This window comes from Hemiscyllium ocellatum, chromosome 17, assembly GCF_020745735.1.
Source record: "Hemiscyllium ocellatum isolate sHemOce1 chromosome 17, sHemOce1.pat.X.cur, whole genome shotgun sequence".
Lineage (NCBI taxonomy): Eukaryota > Metazoa > Chordata > Chondrichthyes > Orectolobiformes > Hemiscylliidae > Hemiscyllium > Hemiscyllium ocellatum.
In genome coordinates this window covers 50,912,032-50,932,691 of record NC_083417.1, presented here as the reverse complement: position 1 = coordinate 50,932,691, position 20,660 = coordinate 50,912,032, and the positions used below count along the sequence as shown (strand labels likewise).

General features: G+C 41.4%; 1 protein-coding gene across 2 annotated transcripts in view; it reads right to left on the bottom strand.

The window, feature by feature from the left end:
- The window catches only part of nfatc3a (nuclear factor of activated T cells 3a), a 169,356-nt gene that overhangs the window by 89,366 nt on the left and 59,330 nt on the right, over positions 1–20,660 (bottom strand). For both annotated transcript variants that reach the window (XM_060838146.1, XM_060838147.1), the window contains exon 4: positions 7,704–7,903. In XM_060838146.1, the coding sequence (XP_060694129.1) occupies positions 7,704–7,903 (200 nt within the window). The remainder of the gene's footprint in view (positions 1–7,703; positions 7,904–20,660) is intronic.

The window sequence follows — 20,660 nt, the reverse complement described above, 5'->3', positions numbered from 1 at the left end:
CCCAGGTTTGATTCCTGCCTCAGGTTTGATCGTCTGTGTGGAGTCTGCACATTCTCCCAGTGTCAGCATGGGTTTCCTTTGGGTGCTCCAGTTTCCTCCCACAATCCAAGGATGTACAGTTAGGTGAACTGGCCATGCTAAATTGCCCATAGTGTTAGGTACATTAATCAGGAGTAAATATAGGATAGGGGGAAATGGGTCTGGATGGGTTACTTTTTGGAGGGTCGGTGTGGATTTGTCAGGCCGAAGGGCCTGCTCCCATACTAATCTAAAAAGACAGAACCACATTGCTTGTACGAAGTAAAACGGCACTAGAAACAGCTAAAACCGTCCTGCAGTTGGAATAGGTATCCCTGATAAATTTACAGGAAGTAACTGTTGAAATTGGCAAGTAATTTAAAGGTGGAATCGCCTGCCAGAACTAAGTAAGCACTGATAATTGAAATATTGACAAAGTATCTGGGACTGATGTAAATACAGAGGGTCTAAGTACATAGAAGTAGTGAGTCACTCGAGTTAGCAAAGATTCGATTACAGTTAAAGAAATTTGAACACAAGAATCTGCTCACACAAAATAATATTCTTGATTCCAATCCAAGAGCAGAAGTTGAAGTTCAGAGGAAGGGGGAAATAACACGCATTTTATGACACACATGGGAAATACTATCTCAAAATAAGACTGTTCATAAAAAAAAGGACCCCAGATGCTGAAGAAGGTTCTAAATGAGAAAATCTCTATCATAATCTGACAAAGTTTGGAATTGCTAAAGTTTGTTCAGATCTTACCAAAATTTGAGGAAAAGGTTGCGAAAGCATTCTTTCATTGAGAAAACATAAGTAATTGGAACAGGGGTCAGCCATTCAGTCCATCAAACCTGCTCTGTCATTCAGTGAGATCTTGGCTGATCTGAGTATTCTCGATTCCAGTTTCCTGCTTTTTCCCCAATAATGCTCAATTTCTTTTCTGTTTAAAAGTCTCCCAGTCTTGAACTTACTTAATACCCAGCCTCAACAGCTGTAGAAAAGAATTCCACAGATCCACAATCCTCAGAGAGGAAAGTCCTCCTCACCTTTGTCTCCATTGTGTGACCCCATATTCTAAGGTTATGCCCTGTGGTTTCAGACTCTGATAAGGGAACCAACCCTTCCACATCTACCCTGTCAAGTCCTCTCATAAGCTTGCATGTTCCAAAAAGGCCATCTCTCATATTTCTATTTCCAACAAGTACAGGCCCAATCGGCTCAACTTCCCCTCATAAGACAGTCCCTCCATAATTGGTATCAGCCTACGGTATCAATCCTTCTATGCCACCTTCAATGCAGTATATCTTTCCTCAGACTAAGGGCAGAAACTATTCACATTATCCCAGCTGCGGCCTGAGCACAGTTTCGTCAAGACCTCCCTACTTTAATGAATCATAGATGAAGACTCCCAAATCCCACTGTTTTGAAACTTTCTGCAGTCTTTCTCCATTTCAGAAGTATTTAGTTCCTGTATTTTTCCTACCAAAGTGTATGACCTTCGATTTCCCTACATTATACAGAGGAACATCTATTATCCGAATATTAATTATCCAAATTTCAGATTATCCGAAGACGACGACCTCAAGGTCCCGAAAGAAACATTATACTAAAGATGTGTTTCCAACACTGATCGTGTCTTTTGGTTACAGTGATTAAAAGTGAACTTGGCTTACTGAAATGCTGCTGAGAACAATCCTGGACATCGATGTACCTGGCTCCCAGTCTCCAAATGACTGACCTCCTGCCCCATCTCTCTCTCTCCTGACACTTTCCCTGGAGTTCTACATATGGGTGTACCCTAAATACCCCCCTTGCCCAGATAATCTCTCCAACATCGTCCTGTTCAGGGCAAAGGTGGAACCTGTCAAAAGGTTGCAGTAAAAAGTTGTATGTGCACGCACATGCGCTATTTGGAGTCTTTCGCTTTAAAGTCTGCCTCTGCATCTCCATTGCTCTCTTTCTCAAATTAATTTGCCAGTTCACTTTAGCTCTGCTTTCATTTTCTCATATTTAATCTTACTCAGGTTTGAAATATTACTCTTAGATCTCCTCAAAAATTCAATCATATTATGATATCCTTGATCCTGGCGCCAGGGAGGCAACACACCATTCTGATGTCTCACTGTCAGCGCCTCTGACTATAGAGTCCCCTATCACAAGCGTTCGCTTGCAACCTGACATACCCCTTGTTACACTAGAGTCAAGAAATGTGGTGCTGGAAAAATCATAGATCAGGCAGCATCCAAGCAGCAGGAGACTAGACCTTTTGGTCATAAGCTCTTCATCAGGAATATTCTGAAACAGAAACTCGCCTGCTCCTCAGATTCTGCCTGACCTTCAAGTTTTTCCTGCACCACACCTTTTGACTCTGACTCTTCGACATTTGGATCCTCACTTTCCCCTAATAACACTAGAACCAGTCTCAGTACCAGAAACTTGACTGTTCGTGCTACATTCCCCTGAGAGTCCATCAACCCCTACATTTTCTAAACAGCATACTTGTTTGAGATGGGGATAGCCACAAGAGATTCCTGCACTACCTGCCTCCTTTGCCTACCTCTTCTGGAGGTAACCCATCTACCTAACAGTATCTGCAGTTTATCTCCCTTCCTGTAACTGCCATCCATTACACGCCCCTAACTCCCGTAAATTCTTTACTATCTCTAGACGTGGCTCCAACTACTCCATGCAAACTAATAGGATTCGCAACCAAAGACACTTACTGCAGACATAATCATCTGTAACATGGAAACTCTCCCTAATCTCCCACATCCGACTGAACGGTCACATCACTCTACTAAAGGCCATCTTTGTTTGTTCACTATCTACAGACCCAGAAAATAGCACTGTCTCAGTGCCAGAGGAAGTGATGGAGGCCAGTACAATGACAATATTTAAAAGGCATCTGGATAGGTTTATGAATAGAAAGGGTTTGGAGGAATATGAGCAAAGTGCTGGCAAATGGGACTAGATTAATTTAGGATATCTGGTCAGCATGGATGAGTTGGATGGAAGAGTTTCCATGCTGTACATCGCTATGACTCTATGACCAGTTATTTAGCAGCACCTTCACTCAGAGGTCATTAATCAATTTAATCTGCTACGCAATACCAGGTCAAGTAAAGCCTGTTTTCTTGTTGAGATTAGCACAGTGATAATGTCCTTACCTCTAAGACAGGAGTCTCAGATAAAACCCCTACCTGTTTAATTTGGACTCCAGGAATCCAGCAAGTCAGGCAGCATCTAAGGAACAGGAAATTGGCGTTTCGGGCAAAAGCCCTTCATCAGGAATGAGGAAAGTGTGTCCAGCAGGCTAAGATAAAAGGTAGGGAGGAGGGAGTTGGGGGAGGGGCGATGGAGATGTGATAGGTGGAAGGAGGGTCAAGGTGAGGGTGATAGACCGGAGTGGGGTGGGGGCGGAGAGGTCAGGAAGAAGATTGCAGGTTAGGAAGGCGGTGCTGAGTTCAAGGGAATCGACTGAGACAAGGTGGGGGGAGGGGAAATGAGGAAACTGGAGAAATCTGAGTTCATCCCTTGTGGTTGGAGGGTTCCCAGGCGGAAGATGAGGCGCTCTTCCTCCAACCGTCGTGTTGTTATGTTCTGGCAATGGAGGAGTCCAAGGACCTGCATGTCCTAGGTGGAGTGGGAGGGAGAGTTAAAGTGTTGAGCCACAGAATGGTTGGGTTGGTTGGTCCGGGCATCCCAGAGGTGTTCCCTGAAGCGTTCCGCAAGTAGGCGGCCCGTCTCCCCAATATAGAGGAGGCCACATTGGGTGCAGTGGATGCAATAGATGATGTGTGTGGAGGTGCAGGTGAATTTGTGGCAGATATAGAAGGATCCATTGGGGCCTTGGAGAGAGGTAAGGGAGGAGGTGTGGGCGCAAGTTTTGCATTTCCTGCGGTTGCAGGGGAAGGTGCTGGGAGTGATGGTTGGGTTGGTGGGGGAGTGTGGACCTGACGAGGGACTCATGAAGGGAGTGGTCTTTGCGGAACGCTGATAGGGGAGGGGTGGGAAATATATCCCTGGTGGTGGGGTCCGTTTGGAGGTGGCAGAAATGACGGCGGATGATACGCTGTATACGGAGGTTGGTGGGGTGGTAGGTGAGAACCAGTGGGGTTCTGTCCTGGTGGCGGGGCTCAAGGGCGGAGGAGCGGGAAGTGGAGGAGATGCGGTGGAGGGCATCGTCGATCACGTATGGGGGGAATCTGCGGTCCTTGAAGAAGGAGGCCATCTGGGCTGTACTGTATTGGAACTGGTCCTCCTGGGAGCAGATGCGGCGGAGACGAAGGAATTGGGAATATGGGATGGCGTTTTTACAGGGGGCGGGGTGGGAGGAGGTGTAGTCCAGGTAGCTGTGGGAATCAGTCAGTTTATAGTAGATGTCTGTGTTGATTCGGTCGCCCGAGATAGAAATGGAAAGGTCTAGGAAGGGGAGGGAGGAGTCTGAGACGGTCCAGGTGAATTTGGAGGTTGGGATGGAAGGTGTTGGTAAAGTTGATGAACTGTTCAACCTCCTCATGGGAGCACGAGGCAGTGCCAATACAGTCATTGATGTAGCGGAGAAAAAGGTGGGGGGTGGTGCCAGTGTAGTTGCGGAAGATGGACTGTTCCACATATCCTACGAAGAGACAGGCATAGCTGGGGCCCATGCGGGTGCCCATGGCAACTCCTTTAGTTTTGAGGAAGTGGGAGGATTAGAAAGAGAAGTTGTTCAGGGTGAGGACCAGTTCAGACAGTCGAAGGAGGGGGTCAGTGGAAGGGTACTGGTTGGTATGGCGGGAAAGGAAGAAGCGGAGGGCTTTGAGTCCTTCGTGATGGGGGATGGAGGTGTACAGGGTCTGGATGTCCATCGTGAAGATATCATCTATTGCATCTGCTGCACCCAATGTGGCCTCCTCTATATTGGGGAGACGGGCCGCCTACTTTCGGAACGCTTCAGGGAACACCTCTGGGACGCCCGGACCAACCAACCCAACCACTCTGTGGCTCAACACTTTAACTCTCTCTCCCACTCCACCAAGGACGTGCAGGTCCTTGGACTCCTCCATTGCCAGAACATAACAACACGACGGTTGGAGGAAGAGCGCCTCATCTTCCGCCTGGGAACCCTCCAACCACAAGGGATGAACTCAGATTTCTCCAGTTTCCTCATTTCCCCTCCCCCCACCTGGTCTCAGTCGATTCCCTCGAACTCAGGACCGCCCTCCTAACCTGCAATTTTCTTCCTGACCTCTCCGCCCCCACCCCACTCCGGCCTATCACCCTCACCTTGACCCTCCTTCCACCTATCACATCTCCATCGCCCCTCCCCCAACTCCCTCCTCCCTACCTTTAATCTTAGCCTGCTGGACACACTTTCCTCATTCCTGATGAAGGGCTTTTGCCCGTAACGTCGAATTTCCTGTTCTTTGGATGCTGCCTGACCTGCTGCGCTTTAACCAGCAACACATTTTCAGCTCTGATCTCCAGCATCTGCAGACCTCGCTTCTTATTCCAGGAATCCAAACACACTCAGCAAAACATCATCCGTAGCTGTACCTAGGCCGCTTGTTCCTACAATACTGTGATTCTTCTCCTTCTCGTCTAAATTAATTTTGAATCACAAGATATCCTTAACCTTTGTACCAGGTGTGTGTGTGTGTGTGTGTGTGTGTGTGTGTGTGTGTGTGTGTGTGTGTGTGTGCGCGCGCGCATGTACATATGTGTGTGTGTGTCGATACATATATATAAAAAACTGATTTAAATAATGCAATTAAATGTAATAGGCTCAAATTTGCAGATGACACAAAGCTAGTAGATGGTGAGCTGTAAGAAAGATGAAGATAAGCTTCAATGTGATTTTGACAAGTTGAGTGAGTGACCAAATGCATGGAGGACTATGTGCAGTTCTGGTCTCCTTATCTCAGAATATTCTAGCTATTACTTATTAGGCTGATTTCTGGGATGGCAAGACTCCTGTATGAAGACAGACTGTATTAGCTAAGACTACATACATCCAAGTTTGAAAATGTGAAGGGGGATCTTGAAGAAGCCTCGAAAATTCTACAGGACTATTCAGGGTAAATGCAGGAAGAATGCTCCCATTGACCAAGTAGTCCAGAATCAGCGTTCACATTCTAAGGTGTATTTGGACTGAGATAAGGAGAATTTTTTGCATCCAGAGAGTGTTGAGCCTGTGAGATACTCTGCCACAGGAAGCAGTTGAGGGCAAAGCATTGAACATTTTCAGGGAGGAGGTAGATAGAGTTATTAGGACTAAAGGGTATGGTATGAAAATGGAAATAGGGTATTGAGTTTGCTGATGTGAAGTGATCATATTGAATATGGGGCATGCTCAATTGGCTGAATGGCCTACTCCCATTCATATATTCTATGTTTCTCATCCTCTGAGCTCTTGTTCATGGTTGCTGAGAACAGAAGGATCCCCAACAGATCACTCACACATTCCTTCATTTCCCCAACTTAAATGACACCCATCATTTCTCCACTCCTGAAACGTTTTTCTCTTCAACTGCTTATACAATTCCCTTTATAAAGCAGTGTTTCAATCTGTCCCCACTACACTCTCACATAGTGCACTGCAAATCCTAACCACTTGCTCTGTAAACGATCAAATTGAATCAGGGTCCCAAACCTTTCCAATGGTAGGTTTCTCGCTATCTCCTGTGACTAGATACTTCATATTATGAATGATTGTTTAAATGTACTCTTCTTTAAAAAGTGTAGAGCAAGTCACATCAAATACTCTTCTATAGTTCAATGCTAGGAAACCAGTTTCATAAAGGTCCTCTCCACTTGTACTTCTATCTATTTTTTGCCCACAATCTCCAGCTTTTAGAAGCTTCTCAATATTTCACACATTTTGATCATGTATTAAACAACTACTCATTCATGCCAGACACTTAATGTTTTCAACCTAAGAAATAGGTGAAATATCTTTAAAAGGTCTACTTTCAATAAAATTTAGAACTTTCTTCATCTTAACATGGAAGAAAAATTAAGAAAATTAAGCATCAGTAGTATAAATCACAAATACGTCGCTTTTGCGTAAAAGGAACACAAAAGGTCAAGTACCTATAATGATGCTGTCCTCAAGCATTTAACTGAAAAATGTAGAGTTACATTCAAGTTTCTCTTTCAAATTTGTTAAGTAGTGGACAGTTATAATCTTTGCTTCATATTGGAATCTAGTTACTGAAGCATGATACTTCTTCATCTTTCATTCCCTGTGACCTCAACTACATGGAATGATATGAACTAAGAAATCTATTTTCTAAGTTTCGGAGTTGTCAATAAAGCCTTGAAACTACCCAATGCATTATAAGCCATGTTTTTCTCAATTTATGTTCTGCAATTTATTTTCTGAATTATCAAATATAAGAGCTTTATGACAGCAAACCTTGGAATATTCTTTTGAATCAGTAACTGACTGCTTATGTGTCTCTGTACTTTGTGCAAAAAATATTTTGAGAAATTTAATTTTATGAACTGTATCCTTATACCAGGTGGACTCAAAAGAAGTTTTGTTCTCAGAAATAATCAACTTAAATAAGCTTCAATGCCTTTAACAGTTAAGGGATTACATCAGTGGATTTACATCTGTCAAGCATAAAAGGACTTAGGGAAAACAAAAAATCGGACAGATAAATACCAATACATTTAGAGATTTGGTTAATTACCTGGCAGTCATATTGTTTTCAGGCAGAAGGGGAATTTCAAGAACCTTTGTACTAGTAACTATAATTTCTTGACTAGCTGTAGCCACAGTCTTGCCAGTGATTCTGTGCACCTGGTAGAATGCATGTGGTCTTAAATAGCGGTCATCAGCAGTACCAATGAACATCTGCAGGTTGATTGGTTTTTCATTGTAACCTTGAAGCTGCAAAAGACAAACATGTTTACAGTAAGCAAAAGCTATAAGATTTTATAAACAAAATAGAAAATGAGCACCGAAAGATTAATCAGGGATTCTTCAGAGAGGAGGGGTTTTTCAAACAACAGATTTTCCTTTAGCAATACCTGATTACTAAGTAGGAGACAGTAACAAATAAATAGTAATAACTTAACATCAACTTTTTTTTTGTTGAACATGAACAAGACAATTCCAAAATACAGCAATGGCATATTAAAAACACTGAAATTTCCTTCTCATCATTATAATGCTAATTTATTGCAAAATGTTTGTTGCCTGCTAATAAAAAATGTATACTGTACAAAATTTTACATTACATTGTAAAAAGGACGCTGAAATTTGTAAACGATAGTTTTTAAGTACCAATGCCCAAATGTGCAAACAGTAACACAGGTTTAGGAGTTTTGTCATTGCAACTTTAAAATTATAACTACATTGGCTTCTGCCCATTACGTGCTTCAGAATTCTATCGGAAATAAATAAAATACCACAGTAATTTAGGAAGGCATCAAACATAATGAAATTTCAAAAGTAAGTACTGGACATGCAATAAACCTGAAATAGAAACAGAAAATGATGGTAACACAGACAGCATCTATGGACTGCAAATCAGAAAAATGTCAGGCTAATTACTTTTCATTGGAGCTGGACAATTTTAAAGATGGAACAAGTTCCAAGTTAGTGTACACCAAACGTTGATGGAGTAAGAGAACAAAAGCAAAGTTCTTTGAGAGGGTAGAAGGCAGGAGAAATGAGAGGGCAAGGCAAAAGAAATGGCAATGGGAAAAATTGTCTCCAAACTATTATTAGTTGTAACAAAGACAAACTAATAATTTCCTGTTGAAAAAGAACGTTTATTTTCAACCACACCAAAAGCCTAATCCTATTCCCTGATCTTAACGTTAGATTTTAAAACCCACAGCCATCGAAGTTTCAGGAGTTGACTTACTTTAGTACTTTGAGGATGGACATAAAAAGGAAGAAATAACCTTACATGGTGCAGAACTATCTTCCCTATAAAGTCCCTGCAAGACCCCTTTCTGCGTAAACACGTCTTTTGAATGACACATACGAAACTGAAAACAACTGTCAGCCAGAAATTTGCCAGCTAAGGTTCTCGCATCTCATGTTTGCTCCCCAATTTTTCTGTGCACACAATCAGAATTGTGCCAAGGATGCTTGAATTGGGTGGATGCCAAGAATTACTTTAATATTGTAGCACTGTCACAAGACATTAAGCTTTAGAGAACCGTTATCATTTAAATAAACCTCATGTTTTTGATGTAAATCTATGCAATACAAAAATAAAATTATGCAGTACATCCTATTTGGGTTGAATGGGTAAGTGCAATGTCATGAAGGTGTAGAGGTGTACTGTACCTTTAATACAGAGGGTAAGCTAGCTGGGACTGACTGAAAGCACAGTGTCCTGAACAATGTAAAAATGTAACACATGGTCGAAACAAATAGCTGGAGTTGCACTGTCATGGAATAAAAACAAATTCAAGTTTGGCCAATCAGTTTATATTATGCCCCAGATATCAAAATCCAACCGAATTTGAATTTAGTGGTTTGATGACATCAAACCAATGGAATGATCTGATGTTTTGGGTTATAAAACCGGGCATTTTGAACAGTTAGGGGGAGAACGGCCAAGAAAACCAAATATAGGCTGCTAGCCGAATATCTCTCTGAAAGGCACTGTTCATATGAAAGAACTGTGAATCAGAATACTGAAGACAACAGAGGAAAATCTAGAGGAAGATACAAAGAGAAGATGCGACAGCTGGCTGGTTTTGAAATTTGAACGTTTTTTGTAAACCTTAACCAGGGTTTTTAATCGGACCAATTTTGTAGAGTAGGGAGTAAAAAATAGGTTTGAGAGAAAGGAATTGTAAATAGTTGCCAGTTTTAATATTGTTGTGGTTCTGCTCGCTGAGCTGGAAGTTTTTGCTGCAAACGTTTCGTTCCCTGGCTAGGGAACATCATCAGTGCTGTTGGAGCCTCGTGTGAAGCGCTGCTTTGATGTTTCTTCCGGTATTTATATTGTTCTTGCCGTTTCCGGGTGTCAGTTTCAGCTGCAGTGATTTGTATGTGGGGTCCAGGTCGATGTGTCTGTTGATGGATGTTCTTGCCGTTTCCGGGTGTCAGTTTCAGCTGTAGTGGTTTGTACATGGTGTCCAGGTCAATGTGTCTGTTGATGGAGTTTGGGGATGAATGCCATGCTTCTAGGAATTCTCTGGCTGTTCTCTGTCTGGCTTGTCCTATGATAGTGGTGTTTTCCCAGTCAAATTCATGTTGCTGGTTGTCTGAGTGTATGGCTACTAGAGATAGTTGGTCGTGTCGTTTTGTGGCTAGCTGATGTTCATGGATGCGGATTGTTAGCTGTCTTCCTGTTTGTCCTATATAGTGTTTTGTGCAGTCCTTGCATGGTATTTTGTAAACTACGTTAGTTTGGCTCATGCTGGGTATTGGGTCCTTTGTTCTAGTGAGTTGTTGTCTGAGCGTGGATGTTGGCTTGTGTGCTGTTATGAGTCCTAAGGGTCTCAGTAGTCTGGCTGTCAGTTCTGAGACGCTCCTGACGTATGGTAGAGTGGCTAGTCCTTTTGGTTGTGGCATGTCCTCGTTCCTCGGTCTATCTCTTAGGCATCTGGTGATAAAGTTGCGTGGGTATCCGTTTTTGGCGAATACCTTGTATAGATGTTCCTCTTCCTCTTTTCGCAGTTCTGGTGTACTGCAGTGTGTTGTGGCCCTTTTGAATAGTATCACTACCAAGGACACCAGCATACAAACTGGCCAAAGAACTACAACAAAAACTGAAACACCTAGTCAGCAGATCCAAACACTCCATACAATCAACACAGGAATTCTTGGACGTCATCAGGAATACACACATAGACAAAGAAGAAACCATGATATCATTCGACGTGACGGCACTGTTCACTTCAATTGACAAAACCCTAGCCAGAGAAACAATAGCCAACCTACTGGACATACATAACAGAACACAGGAGGCCGAACCTATCAACAAGGACGGCATACTTATTTATCACCAGATGCCTAAGAGATAGACCGAGGAACGAGGACATGCCACAACCAAAAGGACTAGCCACTCTACCATACGTCAGGAGCGTCTCAGAACTGACAGCCAGACTACTGAGACCCTTAGGACTCATAACAGCACACAAGCCAACATCCACGCTCAGACAACAACTCACTAGAACAAAGGACCCAATACCCAGCATGAGCCAAACTAACGTAGTTTACAAAATACCATGCAAGGACTGTACAAAACACTATATAGGACAAACAGGAAGACAGCTAACAATCCGCATCCATGAACATCAGCTAGCCACAAAACGACACGACCAGCCATACACTCAGACAACCAGCAACATGAATTTGACTGGGAAAACACCACTATCATAGGACAAGCCAGACAGAGAACAGCCAGAGAATTCCTAGAAGCATGGCATTCATCCCCAAACTCCATCAACAGACACATTGACCTGGACACCATGTACAAACCACTACAGCTGAAACTGACACCCGGAAACGGCAAGAACATCCATCAACAGACACATCGACCTGGACCCCACATACAAATCACTGCAGCTGAAACTGACACCCGGAAGCGGCAAGAACAAACCAATATAAATATTGAAGAAACATCAAAGCAGCGCTTCACACGAGGCTCCAACAGCACTGATGATGTTCCCTAGCCAGGGAACGAAACGTTTGCAGCAAAAACTTCCAGCTCGGCGAGCAGAACCACAACAACGGATACCCGAGCTACAAATCTTCAATCAGATTTTAAGTTTTAATATTCGTTGTTGGGCTTAAAGAATAAAATTGTTAAGTTTTACTTTAATAGTGACATCTGGGACGGTTCTTTACCTCTCAAAATTTATCAGATTACGGCACGCGGTGAGCTTGTGTGTGTCGGGTTTAACTTAACAGAGGGGTTTACCCCTTGTCGTAATACCAATATTATTTTACCAATTTTGTCCAATGCTGCATTTCATCACCAATTATATTACTTTTAGCCTTTCAAAAGCCCACTTCAATTCACCCCTTTATACTGGAATGTCCAGAATTTTACAGTACGGTGATGGCTCTACTAACAGTTGGAAAATGAAGAGCAACCCTACTTGTGCCAGTCCTGGAAGGCAATGACTAGGTTTTACACTCTATAGAAAATTCATTGCCAGAAGTAGTGGCCTAGTTTCCACTGAAGGTGATGTTTGCTCGAATGCAAATCAAACCAAAGAGGTGGCAATGACCCTTTTTCTTTCAAACTGTTATACATCAGCTTAGACTTCAGAGTCAACAGCCTATTCATCTACGGAGAACATAATTAAGCCTGATCCTCTCCTTTTTTTTTCATCTGGCATTACTAGATAGTAATAAGGAGCATATGAAGGGGGAAAAACTGACAATCTCCTTCAGCTTTATGACTGCACCGGCTTCAAAGTGTAACTTCCATCAACTATCCATAAATTGACAAGCAGAACACACTATTTTGGATAAATTAACTTGGGGAGCATTTTATACAACATGGGAATATGTTCAACATGAAGCAAGTCTTTCTCTCCAATCTAGACAACAACAAAATTTGAAATATTTTTATTTTGATGAGTGAGTTACTCTCATACAATGAACCTATTATAATGGTATTGGTTGTGAGGACTGTCAGTATAAAGGCACAAATGATGATGATGGTCATGACACCTCAGGCGAGGGAACAGTTTGAGAAGGTGGTTACTTCAAGATGATCTCAGCCAGTTCGGGAACTGAAATCTCACTGTTGCCATCACTCTGCATTGCAAACAAGCTTTAAGGCCAGAGCTGGCCATAGGGTCAGGATCAGTAAACAAGTCTATTAAAAAAAAAACCTAGAATCAGTAAGAAGGATCAGCAAAGATGTTTGAGCCCAGGTAAGTTATGATAAGAGATGGCAGTAAACCCTTTTGCTAATTAAAGCAAACACACAGAAAAGCTCACTTCGCCTCATAATCTGTTAAAAGGAGTGGCAGAGAACTAAATTCCACTATTTAAAGAAAAAAAATAATACTTTTATTCCTTAACTCTAAAATGAACATTAATCAACAACTATTTAAAACTCTAAGCTTTCTTTCTCTTAAATGTTTGTTATCTACCTCCCACTCTAGAACAATATACCGATCCAACAAAACCGTTATTAAATTTATAGCAACTCAATTTTCAAAACCAGACAGCTGCTATCGTATCCAGTGTTGATCTTCCTCGGTTTGTCGATCTCCCTGGGTCATCTCAGGTCTTCTGCTGCAAAGACGTTTCATATGCAAAAGGTACCTTTCATACCGAGTTTTCGGGCAGTCTGTCTTACAATGGCAATAATTGAAACTGATTAGTTAAATTCGAACTGCTGTGAAAACAATTGAGGTATCTAGGTTACAGCCAAATGTTACACCTTTCAATTTTCCAGCACACACTGTGACATGACAGGTGCTTGCCAGCTTTCACTCTCTTAAGATACAGTACACACTTCCAACTTCATAACACCTTCCCCCCCAAGAAAAAAAACCATCATAATGAAAAGATGATTTCATTTTGTTTTCTAATTCTTAACCCTATTACAATGAAATACATAGGATATTAATCAAAGCTCATTAACTTCTGCACACACATATATAGGTGTTTGTTCAATCTAATCTATACTTTATCTGTTAACTCCACAATAACGTATCTGCTACCACATTTTTATGACCTGCAACATGTACAAATTATAAATTAAAAGTCTGTAACATAAGACTACAACCAAATAGTCTCATTCTTGTCTTTAAAGCGTTCCAAAGATGTAAGAGGATTGTGATCAGTGTACACAACCGTCTCCAACGCATTGTTCATGACATAAACATTAAAATGTTGTAAGGCCAGTACCAAACTCAATAATTCCTTTTTGATATTAGAGTATTTTCTCTGGTGGGTATTGAGGTTCTTTGAAAAGTTACCAACTGGCAGTTCAATTCCATCATCATCTTCCTGTAGCAGTACAGCTCCAACTCCTATATCACTAGCATTGATTGCAAATTTGAAGGGTTACAAGAAGTTTGGTGTAGCTCAAACTGGTACAGTGGTTAATATTACTTTTAAAATGTCAACTGCCTCCTGGCATTGTTTGGTCCACCAAAAGTTTGTGTTCATCAGCAAATCTATTAACGGTGCCACTACGCTGCTGAAGTTTAGAACAAATTTCCGATAGAATCCGCTTAGTCCCAAAATTCACAGCACCCCTTTCTTCAAGGTTGGTTGTGGAAATTCCTCAACGGCCATCGGCTTTGCGTTCCTTGGGGTCAACCTTCCATGTCTGATGTTACATTCTAAGAATGTCACCTCTGCCTTCGCGAATTCTGTTTTCTTTCAGTTTAAAGAGCTCTGCCAACTGTACCATTTGATCTTTCCAGGACTCACTAAAGATCACTACATCATCCAGATAAACTGCACAGTTTCGTAATGCAACTACAACTCTGTTCATGAGTCTCTGGCATGTGGGGGGGTGCATTCTTTATTCCAAAGGGCATCACTTTGAACTGATTCAGCCCGTTTGGGGTTACAAATGCAGAAATTTCTTTCACTTTCTCAGATAAAAAGGTACCTGCCAATAACCACACAGTAAGTCCAACTTTGTGACGTAACCTGCTTGTCCAACTTTCTCTATACAATCCTTTAATCTCGGTATTGGGTACGAGTCCGATTTTGTTATGGTGTTGACCTTCCAATAGTCCACATAAAATCGTTGAATCCTATCAGGTTTGGGAACTAACACTACCAGCAAATTCCACTCGCTCTGTATTGGTTCGCCTCCACTTACGTCTGGACCTGTGTAGCTTTGAAAGGGGTAAGCCTGTAGGGGTGTTGTTTTATCGGAACAGCATAATAGATTAGTCCCCCCCAATCTTTTCCCTGCATACGTCCTCATATTACTGCAACAAACCTTTCGACTGTGTTCTTTGCTCCTGAGGCAGATAGTTTACTAATCTAGCCCACTCCTCAAGGACTTCATTATTGAACTTATTTTGAGGCACATCAAACTCCACAACATCTGAATTTGATTCCTCACTCTGCAGGGCAGTAATACACACCTGTTTCTCCATTTCCTTCTCTCTATTATAACAAGTTTCAATATATTCACATGATATACACAATACAGTATTTTTTCCTATCCAGAAGCTTTACTGGATAGTTTACCTGACTCAACCTTTTCTTAATTTGATAGAGACCACTAAACCTGGCTTTGAAGGGATCTCCTATCACTGGTAACAATACTAATATGTCATCTCCATGGGAAAACACGCAACTGTTAGAATTTTCATCTGCCACCTGCTTCATTCTACACAGTGCCCTCTTCAGGTGCTGTTTAGCTAACTCACCTACCAGATTTAATCTCTCCCTCACCTCCAATACATAACGCAAGCATGAGATCTCAGACTTTGGTCCTGATAATTTCTTTATAATTAATTTCAAAGGGCTTCTCACTTCATGTCCAAATATTAACTCAAAGGGAGCAAACTGAAGTAGATTCATTTGGGGTATCATAATGGCAAACAACACAAATAGGATACCTTTATTCCAATCATTCGGGTAATCCTGACAGTACGCTCTTCACATGGTCTTCAGGGTCTGATGCCACTTTTCTAAAGCTCCCTGGAATTCAGGATAATACGCACTTGATTTAAAGTGTTGCATACCAGAGCTATCTGTGATTTTCTTAAAACAGCCTAGCATTAAAATTTGATCCTTGGTCTGACAGAATCTCTCAGGATAGCCCATACCACGTGAAGAAAGCTATTAACTCCCCTACCACGCTTTTTGCCTTAATACTATGCAACGGGATTGCCTTTGGAAATCTGGTAGACACATCCATTATGGTTAGCAAGTACTGGTTCCCACTTTTAGTTCTCGGGAGGAGTTTTACACAATCAATCACAACCCACGTGAAAGGTTCTTTGAATGCAGGAATTGGCAACAAAGGTGCTGGTTTTACTACTGCCTGTGGTCATCTACCATTTGGCACGTATGACACATATAGCAAAAGTTAATCACATCCTTGTGCATTCCAGGCCAATAGAAATGCTTTTGTACTTTAGCCTGGAGTCTTCTGTGCACCTAGGTCACCGCCTACTGGTAGTTCATGTGCTACCCATAACACTTCCTATCAATTTTACAGTCTGGTGCACTTCTGCCTATTTCTCCTCTGCACTAACCTGCTGTAGTCTCCATTTTCATCTTAGGATTGTATCTTTAAGCTAACATTCAGGAATATTCTCAGACTCCTTTTCTGAGCATGCTCAACATATATATCTTCTGTTGTCTCTTATTTGTTGTAAGGGCGAAAGTGAGTACTGCAGATGCTAAAGATTAGAGTTAAGAGTGGTGCTAGAAAAGCACAGCAAGCCAGGCAGCATTTGATTAGCGACAAAATTGATGTTTTGGACAAAAGCTCTTCATCAGGAATGAAGGGCTTTTGCCCAAAATGTCAATTTTCCTGCTCCTCGGATGCTGCCCGACCTGCTGCACTTTTCCAGCACCACTCTAATCTGGACTCTGGTCGATCACTCCCATGGTTACTTCCCCTGTCTTGAGTTGGCACTCCAACCTGTTTTTACATCAGAGAATGCTAAATTTCTGTCCATCTATTCCACAAATTACCACACCATCAGAAAGAGTGCAAATACATTCATCTCTTATTATTAGAGACTAGTTAGATCACGTATCTCTCAAAGTTATAACTTCTTGCCTGTCGCCTCCTGTTCTTCCTAATTAAACCCTACCCACAGAGGCAAATTCCTTTTAGAGATCAGGCACTAACTCCACACCTAGCCCCTGCCTTGGCTGTGCACTGTCCTGCAGCTCCTCGACTTGTCTTGGGGTTTCCTTTGCTACTTTCACTAACCCCACTGGCTTAGCCTGTCTTAACACATCTTTTCTCTCAGTGCCTTTGTTTAACGACCAGCACTGTGACTTTATGGGTTCTACTTTACCACAGTGGAAACACTTGAGGACTTCCACCTCCTTTCCACCCTCTTGGGCTTCTTTTTTTAACCTGTGATAAACAATTACCAGTGTTCCCTACTCTTTGTTTTGTCGTATAGGATCTCCCCTTCTCCCAATTTCTATCACTTACAGAATGAAAATCTTGCTGGTAGCTAAACTTTGCCTTATGCACCAATGCATATTCATCTACCATCTCTGCTGCTCTTCTCACTTCTTGAACTTTCTATTCATCCATGTGAATTCTTATCATCTCTGGAAGTGAGTTTTTAAACTCCTCCAGTAGAATAATTTCTAACAGCCTCATAGGTCTTATCTATTTTAAGGCCTGCACCCATCTATCAAAACTATGTTTAATTCTTTCAAACTCAGCATAAGTCTGATGTGGTTCCTTCTTTATGTTTCTGAACTGCTGTCTAAATGTTTCTGGTACCAATTCATAAGCAGTGAAAATAGTCTTTTTGACATGCCTAATCTTTTGACCCCTCAGCTGACAGCATTGCAAATACCTCACAAGTTCTCCCTACCAGTTTAGTCTGAACTAGCATTACCCACAAGTCCTCTGGCCACTCCATCTGCCTAGCCAATTATTCAAATGAAATAAAGGTGTCAACATCTTTCTCATCAAAATGTAGCAGTGTTTTATAACATACTTGTGTATATCGCTGCCTTCTCTTTTCATCTCCATCCTGTTAACTTGACTTTGCTAAGTCAGAAATTCTGAAATTCAAACTCTCTCTCCCTTTCTTTTCTCTTTCTTCACTCAGCTAAGAACCTTCTCTTTTTTTCCCCCTCTCTCGCTTTCTTTTTCATCTTTCTTTATCTTCTAATTCCATTTTCCTCATTTGTAATTTAAGTTTTTCTAACTCTACTGCACTTGTCTGTTTCTCTGACACACCTAAGTGCTTGAGTAACCCCCTTACAATTTCAGCTTTACTTCTGTCCTTGGTTAAACCCAATTCTAACCTCTTTGCTAATTCTAAAAGTATGGCCGTTTCTTTCCACATTTCCCAAATTTGCCAAGGAATTGCCTTCAAAGCCCAGAACCTCTTTAGCAATTTTAAGAGCCACACTTCTCACTTATAATTTAACCAACCACAAATAACCGAAATTAAATACCTTGTCTATTTCAAGTTTTCACTTAATCTAGAACACTAATTGGCAAATGTTTAAATCTGCTGGGATCATTTACTCCAAATCTGTCCAAAAAGCAGACTAGACCTGTCCAAACCTTCAAAATCATGGACCCAAGCCCCCAAACTATTATGATAGAGATGGTAAACCCTTCTGCTAATTATAGCAAACACAGAAAAGATCACCTTGCCTCGTAATCTGTTTAAGTATGATTGACAGCGAACTACTGAAATTTCACTCATTAAAAGAAAAATAACTTTATTCTTTAACTTTAAAATGAACATAAAACAACAATTATTTACAACTCTAAGCCGACTCTCTTTTAAAGGTTTGTTATCTACCTCCCACTCTCTATCAATATACTGATCAATAAAGCCCCTATTAAATTTACAGCAACTTAATTTCCAAAACCAGACAGTGGCTGTCGTCCCCAGTGTTGATCTTCCTCTGTTTTAGATCTCCATGTCGTCTTCGGTCTTCTGCTGCACAGCCTTATAATATGAAAGAGGTACCTTTATTGCAAGTTTTCAGGTAGTCTGTCTGACAATGGCAGGTTGTGCTCTTTCTGGTTACCTGTCCAAAATGACTGCTTTTCATATCCCAAACATCGGATCATCTCATTGGTTCAATGTTGCCAAAATGGTAATATTCAAATTTGATTGGGGTTTAGAATCTTAGGGCATAATTTAAACTGACTGATTAAATTTAAACAGCTGTGAAAACAATTGCGGTACCTAGGTTACAGCCAAACTGTTACATCTTTCAATTGTCCAGCACGCTGTGACATGACAGGTGTTTGCCAACTTTCACTCTCTCAAAGGTACAGTACACACCTTGAACTTCATTACAAATAACATGAGCTATGTCATGCTTTGTGTCAGATGAGCAGTGCCCTGGTTCCAACTAACCAAAGTTTTCACTGGCAGAAAGAAAACACGCCAATGAATTAAAGTGCCTTCTCAATTGTAAAGTATTTGTTTGGTGTATGAATAGGAAGGGTTGGGAGGGATATGAGCTGGGTGCTGGCAGGTGAAGTTAGATTGGGTTGGGATAACTGGTCGGCATGGATAGGTTGGACCAAAGGGTCTGTTTCTGCGCTGTACATCTCTATGACTCTACTGTGCCGTAAATATTCAAAATATTCTCTTCTTGCATCTACCCTACTTTTAACTGCCAAGAATAGAGGGGACAAAACTTGACCAGAGCTGTAGCATTTGCTTTGACTCACATTCACTTTGTTTTCAGCCTGTAAAGAACAATTACCTCATCGCTGGTTCAGATTTCACCTCAAACCTTTGGATAAATCTAAGCTTCATTGCCCATATCCCACAGGCACAATATCCTATTACCAAAACACTATCCTCAATGACCTCAGATAGCCTCCTGTTCCTCATCACAAACTTCACAATTTCATCTGTCACAAGTCTCAAAACATAGTAACTCCACAACCTTTCTTTATCTCTTTCTGTAGCCCTGTATCTCTACTTTTTTCTTCCAATTCGGTTGTATTTGGCAATTCCTTGTCTATTCATTTTACCATCAGAAAACCTCTGCATCTTGAATCAACACTATCTTTCACCATAAAGCTACCTAAATCTTCATCTCATCCCTCCAATATCTTTCCTATTCAATTTCAACCCTCTAACAGTAAAACACACTGGAATATTTTACTATATAAAAAGTACATAAATGAAAGTTGTTTTGAAGCATATGATTGCAATGTTAATGCAGGTTCATAGACATTTATAGTGTAGAAGGAGGCCATTCAGTCTACCGTGTCTGAGATAATCAATGATCTGATGACACTAATTATACTTTCCAGCTTTTGGCCCTCAGCCCTGTAAGCTATTGTAATAAAAGTAAAATTATAAACATTTCTTAAATATTTTTATGAGTTTCTGAGTGGACTTTGATGTAATGTTTCTATCGGGACGTCGAGATCTCCTTCGCATAATTGACATTCAGTTAATCGAGATTCCTCTGTATAATGTTAGATGGGGCATTGATAGGGTGGATAGAAAGACAAACTTTCCTTTATTTGAGGAGCCATAGACATAAGGTAAAAGATAGAAGGCCAAGAGGAGAGTTGATTATAACAATTTTTTAATTTGGAGAGGGGTCTTTGGAACTTCTTGACACACAACTATGGGGGCAAAGACTGTGTGGAAATTTATGACTGAAATAAATAGATTGATTCTTGATCGGCAGGGAAATCAAGGGTTATGGGGAAGAAGGGCAGAAAGTGGACTTGAGGAGTGTCAGACTCGCAATGATCCTACTGAATGGCAGAATGGGTGAGAGGTCTAGTAGAGTCATAGAGATGTACAGCATGGAAACAGACTCTTCGGTCCAACTCGTCCATGCCGACCAGATATGCCAACCCAATCTAGTCCCACCTGCCAGCACCTGGCCCATATCCCTTCAAACCCTTCCTCTAGTTCTGGACTCCCGACCCCAGGGAAAAGACTTTGTCTATTTGGCCTATCCATACTCCTCATAATTTTGTAAACCTCTATGAGCTCACCTCTCAACCTCCGACGCTCGAGGGAAAACAGCC